Source organism: Megalops cyprinoides, chromosome 5 (assembly GCF_013368585.1).
Source record: "Megalops cyprinoides isolate fMegCyp1 chromosome 5, fMegCyp1.pri, whole genome shotgun sequence".
In the NCBI taxonomy this organism is placed as follows: domain Eukaryota; kingdom Metazoa; phylum Chordata; class Actinopteri; order Elopiformes; family Megalopidae; genus Megalops; species Megalops cyprinoides.
The window spans coordinates 35,862,501-35,869,917 of record NC_050587.1 but is presented as its reverse complement, the minus strand read 5'-3'; the positions used below and the strand labels follow the sequence as shown (position 1 = coordinate 35,869,917).

Below are 7,417 nucleotides of genomic sequence, written 5' to 3'. Positions count from 1 at the left end.
GCATATTAGTAGCAAATCAAATAAAGGGGGAAATGTTCATGTTACCTCATCATTAGATTGTAACCTTACAAGTAACATGAAACTGTTATAGTGCCAGTATAATTTTGTTACTTGGAGGGCCCATTGAGTAATAAAGATAAACTTCCTTTATTCGTATAACTTACAGAGAACATCCTCTGAAATATTGTAAATAAATACCTTACGATATATGCAACAATTGCTCTTGGGAAACTGACAAATACTGATATATTTTGTAACATGTCATACATTTTGACATTTATTAAATGTGTTATTCTGGAATGTGTACTTTTAGATTTCATAATTCATAAATTTTATATAAATATACTGACTTTTCATAAGGATCATCTCACCTAAAGTTTCAGTGAATAGAAAGGTGAACACATGCTCTGTTGAATAGACCTATCAATGTGATGATCACTTTTACACAGAAGCACTTAGGCCTCTGTCTGACAACCTACAATGCTGTGTTGGAGGGTGCTTTGAAGGGCCTCGAAGGAAATATTGAACAGGGGGTAAAAAACTCTAAATGAATTCTGCCTTGTTCCCTGAGCAGCGAGATCAATAACCACTAAGCTAAGCTCTCTTACATCTGATTCATATCTTTTGATTTTTTTTTTTCCCTTTCGTTTTAAAGATGGAGAGAGAGGTGACAGAGCCTCTCATTGGCAGCGAGAGAGGGCATTAAATTCTCCAGGCTTCCACCTCTTTCACCACACTGCCATGCCCACACCACACTCTGTGGTTCATCTGATTACATTAGAGCTCCAGGCTTTCTGAGCTGCGCACACATCCTGTACAGTAAAAAAAAAAACTCTTGCTCATTTAAAAGGCACCTTGAGTGAGTCTGTGACAAACTGTAAGCCAAGGAAAAGTGCCCGTTTGGGCCTACCAAGTAATTTATACATCAATGCTGTCAAGGCCTTTGACTTGGCATATCTTCAGACTGTCAGCACTTTCATTGGGGTTATGCTTTTTAAATACTTCTTCCTGATAAGTTACTGTACCTCAAGCTCCAGCCATATACAGCTACAGTTAAAAGAACAAATGTGAAGCATTTCTATTGGTCATTTCTCAAAGAATAGCACCTGAGAATTGTGTTATGTTTATTGAACTTGAGTACACCTGATGCACTGTGGCATATGCTTGTTCATTTTTTAATAACTGGCATCAGACAGATGTTTGAAGATCCACTTATTATAATTTATTTTCTGAGCAGACACCCTTACCCACAGCTGAATTTTCAGGTATAACTTACTTTTTAGCAAGACATATAATTAGTGAAATAATTCAGGCCAAACAGCTCAAGGCTACAATAACAATCATACCTAAGATTCAGATCTGCAATTCACTGTTAAAAATGCTGGTTCCATACAACCATAATACCAAACTGCTGCCCATGTACATACACCGTCTATTCACCATTGAGTCTATGCAGCAGAGAAAATCTGTGGCATGAATTTCTGTTTGGTTAAGGTAATGTATTTCCAAAGAGCATTTTTAGAATCATTGCTCAATATAGTGCACAAACGAACAGTATGGCACCGCCAAATAGCCATTATCTATGAAATTGAGGGTAATTATAATTATGGATACACTGTAAAATGGCAGCGCGCATTAAAATCGCTGACAATGAGACACCGATATCCCCCCCTTGTAAAAGCACGCGGATGGGAACAATAATGTGTGGCGGAGACGCTGGTCAGCGGCCGGCGGCGAGCGCCTCTAGCGGTGAGCGCCTGTAGCGTCCGCGCCGAGGCCCCGCGTCAGGGATCCTCAAACGCTGCTGTAATCCTTCTGCTTTGATCACGTGAGCGCTCCGTGCCAAATGGGAAAGCGAGTCTCTCTCTCGTAGCCCCGCTTGCCGCCATTACATCGCTATGCGTGGTGGGCTGGCGGAGTGTGAGAGAGGCTGCGAGCCGCTGTGGGCGCAGGCAGTCACACGCACACACACACTCACTCACACACACACAATGCGAGTCACACATATTCATACATACACACACATTCACTCACCAATGTAACAGTAAAGGCGCTGAGACATAAACAATGCCTCAAAAAGGAGTCACTGCTACTTGAACCCGTTTGGTACAATTACTGGCATATCGGCATTTTTTGTGTTTTTCACAGACCTGACTTTAAGAGGGCATTTTTTTGTATTTTCGTGATTTTTTAAAAAGGGATAAAGAGGCGAATCGCGAGTCAGCCGTTTTCAGGGTTGTGCTTTTAAAAGCTTTGGTCAGCTAGCTGGCTAGCTAGCTACATTTCTGTTTATTAATCACAACGCCAGGCGAGGATTGCCACCATTGCCGAAGTGTCATCGTCGACTTCGTGACTATTGTTGTTATTACAGCTATTGTTATTCTTAAAGCTTATGAAATATTTGCGCTTAGATGACTGGGAAAGGACGTTTCGTAATGACATAAAGCAGAGGAAGGAAGGATTTTTAAACCCTTGTTTTGTGTAACATACTGCTGTTTTTTTGTGATGATGGACTGACATTACTTTTTGTTTGTTGAAGAACTATGAACATATTGAACACTGAAAAGCGTTTTGTCGCTGGACATTTTTGTCGCGTGCTTAACAAAACGGAAGAGACAAGATTCTGTTTCTGCTAGCATGCAGTCTTGCGTTATTTGCAAAGTGAAACGGGGATTAAAACATTCCTGTTCTCTGTTGCCTCTAGTGTACTACACTGTTATGGAACGGCGGTGGTAAGAAAGATATACTATAAATAGCACTTGCAATTCTCGAAAACTATCACAACTGGTGCATAAGATTGTGGGTCTGACGGTTTCGAATTTTAATCTCTCCTGCTTTCACGAGGTATAGCCGACGTCTTCAACATTTTTTGCTCTGCATGGCCGGTTTATTGTTGCATAGAATGACGATAAGCATTGTTTTGGCGATGTTTTTTCGAGTATGAAGTTCTGAAAACCCGGATCTGCACTTGCAATGTTGATCAGTTTTTCATTTTTTAATCGTTTTTTATGTCGCCTATTTATTTTTTCGCAAGGAAACATGAACAGACAGCGTGTGGATTATAACGTTACTGTTATTTAATCAATAAATTAACGTGAAGACTGGCATGGATATAGTGTGACATTATCCCCAAGCATGGATTAAAACAATGATCTCTTTCTATGCGTGCGTGTGTTTGGTAATGATTCTGTTCGAACCCCCTGATCGGGATTTAAATTTTTTAAGACCTGCCAACACGTTCGGATTTACAAAATAAACTCGGTCTGTTTCAGAGACAAGATCGGAACATGCTGAAGATCATTCTTTTTTGCTGGGTACCTTTTTTTAAATGAAAAATAATAATAATCTTGCATCACACTTTGCAATCGGACACAGCCGAGGATAATAATTAATTGTTTATGAATTGTCGATATTTTCACCGGTGGTGTGGAGGAATTTTTATCGCAAATTCGCAGTGCTCTGGCTGTCACTATTCCGTGTTCTGGCGGCGGATACTGTGGCTGACTTGTAAGGGAACGAATTTTCCATCGCGTCTCGGTCTTGGTACCGAACACAAGGATTTCGACATGACTAGCACCGACAACCCGGTCGGCGGACGATTATGACTACAGCGGCGAACTGGGTGGCTAACGGGGCGAGCCTCGAGGATTGCCACTCCAACCTCTTCTCTCTGGTACAGTAGAGCAAATTAGTGTTTGGTGCAAATAAGGCGTGCAAATCAAAACGCGCAGCTAAGTGGTAGCGTCCTGTCAGATGCCGAAAGGGGCCGCGGTTAGGACATTTTTTGTGCTTGCGGTGCAAAGGTGAACCAATTGCCTGTGTAGTGATTAGGTAATCATTAACGTGGGGCAGTGAAGCAGCTGTAACGGCGTGTTGAATTGGTCTGAATAAGGGAATAAATTCACAAAACATTTGCCCAAGAGCGGTTTTCCAGATTTGTTTTTAAATCCGTCAGTATTGTAACATTTCTCAGAATAAAGCAACCCGATGAAGGTTCCCATTCCTTCACAGTACAAGATAGACTGGTGAAAGTGTTGTAGCTATGAAGTGTATCCACGTGTGCGCGTGTGTGTTTTTTTTTCTGATGGTATAGGAACCCAGTGGCACAGATACTGTGTGTATGAAGAAATGACAAGTTCCTCAAAGTTACTTGAAGACGCCGTCATTGGGTCGTGTCAGAATTTTCAGGAGGTGTTCGGGCAGCTGCTGTGCGTTTCATTTACAGACGGTGCAACACGTTGATGAATTGTATCTCGTTGAAGCGAGGTTCGGATTTTAATAATTTAGCACAGATACGTCCTGACTGTTGTGGCACGCTCAGTGGCATGGAAGAGCTTTTAGACTGTTATCAGAATTTGAATTAATATGAAAAAATGAAGGAGTGGTATAAAAAGCAATTTATTTAGTTTTTCACAAAGTGGTTCAGATGCAGGAAGCATGGAGCATGAATGTCATGCCTAGTGTTAGTCTGAAGTTCGTGAGCAGAGATCCAGCTTTGTAAATGTCACCGTGTAGCTATCAGAAGCAGTCTTCATCGTGTGCACCAGTCTCGTAGATTACTTTGTAGAGCTGGCTTCCTCCATTAGTGATTCATCATAATTTTGACACGGGGCGCGGTTTACACGAGGGCGACCACAAACGTTCACTTTTTTTCCACGGCGCTTGATGCAGAGGGGCCTTTTGTTTTGTTTGGTGGAATGTGTAAGAGCGACATTGCACCGTGATCGAAGGCAAGCAGCGAGGAGTGTTGAGCAGGGGCTTTTGATGTCTTTTGAGTGAACACAGGTGGATGAGTTCCTGGGGTTGCGTTGTTGCGGCGCCCATAAGCTGTCCCATTGATGCAGCAGGGGGAGGGTCTGCCCTGGGCTACATTCATTTCATGCCCTGCAGATTCAGGAAAGCGACACTGATTGCTGGTTTACGCTTCACTGTTGATTTGCATGCTTTTGATCCATTCAGGCCTATTGCTCTCAACTTTGTAAAAGAGTTTTTTTTTCACCCGCTTATTCCATTTCTGTCTAAAAACACAAATGATGTCACAAAGGGAGGGAACAAATCACGGTGCAGGTCCTTGAAGTTTTTTTTTTTTTTCCCGGAGCACTCGCTTTTACAACGTTTCCATTCACAAAAAAAGAGCAGGGGGCTGGCAAATTTCCACGCTTCTTTCAGTGAATGACTTTATCTAAGCGGGGGAGAAAAATAACGCTCTTTGCTCTGAATATTCATAAGTGGAGCTGTACACAGTAGTGCAAAAGTTGCAAACTTCAGCTGCTGTTTGTGAGATAGGAATGAGGGTGGGGGGTGGGGTGGGAAATACCAGTCGCAGGTGTTTGTTTAGTTGGTTTGACAGGAAAAAAAATTGAGCTATTGCTGTATGAGTCTCAGGTGAAAAAGCCACAGTAAAGGGTTAATCATTTTGGTTAAGTTTCCCAGGCGCCAAAAATCGATGACCCTCTCCATTACATTTACAGGCTGGGTTCGTGTGGTGTGTGAGTGTAATTGCTGCCTTGGCTGGGCTCCCTCTAATTTTCCCCTCATATTTTCAATTGATTTATGTCACTGGTAGCTAATCCTGAAAATTTGCACTTCATTAACAAATATCATTTAGCTGAGAGAATCGAGAAGAATAGTCCAAAATAATTTGACTCCCTGAACCTTGCTATGGTGCATTTTGTGCAGTCCTGTCCTCAAAACACATTAGGAAAGGCATTTTTCTCTGTAAATTTAACTGCAAGTTGTAAGGAATCAGAGAGACAGCTGTGCTGGGAGCTAGCGCAGAGGCTGGAATCGCTAATCTAAAGGCTGTAGGAAAAGTTTGGTAAGTGTTTGCCTTGTTTTCTTTTAGGAGTGGGTTTAACGCGAAGCAGTTGGCTAGTGGTGTCCTCGGTGACTGGGTCCAGGCTTGTTGTCTGTCCGGAGAGCTGTCAGGAAAGAGGGCGGAGAGGAGAGACGGGAATGGGTTTTGGTTTTGGGAAAGTCTTGTGCGAAGCGTACGTTTCCTGAGTGTGAAGCCCAGCCCGTGGGAGGGAGCAGAGCGTGGAGCCGTGGCTGCTTTCTTACACTGACTCATGCTGTAGTCACTGCTGAAATATGCAGCCCTGGGAAAACAGAGCCCACGATGCACCAGGGACACACTTACTAATGCACACACACACACACACACACACACACACACACACACACACACAAGTAGAGACATTCTCACACTCACTCACAGATGTACATGTTCACACAAACACAGACACTCTCACACATATCTTAATCATACATATATACTCACATACACACATGATTACACACACACATACACACGATTACACACACACACATACACACATGATTACACACACACACACATACACACACGCCCTCAGACATTCATGTTCATACACAGACACTCTCACACATACCCATAATCATACACATATGTTCACATACCTACACATATAATCATATACACTCATAGTCATACTTACACCTACACACACACACACACACACACACTTCTGCTAGCTTGGATCTGTGCCTGTACATTTCCTAGGCGTTTCCTAATTGGCAGAAGCACATGCTCAGACACACACATGTGGCATTGTTTCACTTTAATTAAAGGAGTCCTCTCCTGGCCTGCAGACAGGACTACTCTGGGTGAAACGCCGGTAATTACAGGTCTTCAAGTGGAGGTAGTGTACGATCAACTGTGAGATGGCTCATTAGCCGCACTGTATCCGAACAGAGAGCGAATGCAATGGTGACACAACAGAGAGAGAGAGTTAGAGAGAGGGAGAGAAAGGGGGTGAAGGAGGAGACATAACTTAGGTCTGCTGTTGTATCTAGGTTAGTAGCTCACTCAACTAGAGGCTAATAGCTCTCACTGGGATTTCAGGGCAGTCTTTGTGGAAGGTCAAGTGGTGGTTGCAACCGGGTCACAGTTTCCTGCCTGGACTGGGAAGTTTAGGGCCAGTCTTGTGTCCAGGTCACCCAGCTCAAAGGTGGTTCCTGACGCTCCACTCCGATCTCCCTAAGCGCACCCTGACCCTCCAGCAAGCGCCCACTGCAGTCTCCAGCTGTATCCCCGTGGTGTCAGGGGGAACGAACCGGTTTCAACCCCGGGCGCTGTGTGTGGGTCGTCTCACGAGCCCAAACGACATGCAGCAGGAACCCGTCACCCGGCATCACCCCCCTCCCACGCTCTGTCACCTCTCCTATTGTGGCGGGCTGATGGGGGCGGGGGGGGGGGGGGGGGGGGGCGATGCTGGTTAAAAAAAGGCATCTTCTAAAAAAAAAAATAAAGGAATCTTGACTGAGCAGAATCTGTCCAGACCAGAACTGCCAGCAATCTGAGGGGACACATACAGCCATAGAGAAAGACTGCCGTCCCGAACAGGGGGGAGGCGTTGGTATGGGGGTGTGTTCTGGA

General features: G+C 43.9%; 1 protein-coding gene across 3 annotated transcripts in view; it reads left to right on the top strand.

Annotated features, from left to right (window-relative positions):
* The first annotated feature begins 3,029 nt into the window (after positions 1-3,029).
* Positions 3,030-7,417, top strand: part of LOC118777544 (mediator of RNA polymerase II transcription subunit 13-like) — a 73,426-nt gene continuing 69,038 nt past the window's right edge. For all 3 annotated transcript variants that reach the window (XM_036528583.1, XM_036528584.1, XM_036528582.1), the window contains exon 1: positions 3,030-3,673. In XM_036528583.1, coding sequence (XP_036384476.1) covers positions 3,602-3,673 — 72 coding nt within the window. In that variant the 5' untranslated portion in view covers positions 3,030-3,601. The remainder of the gene's footprint in view (positions 3,674-7,417) is intronic.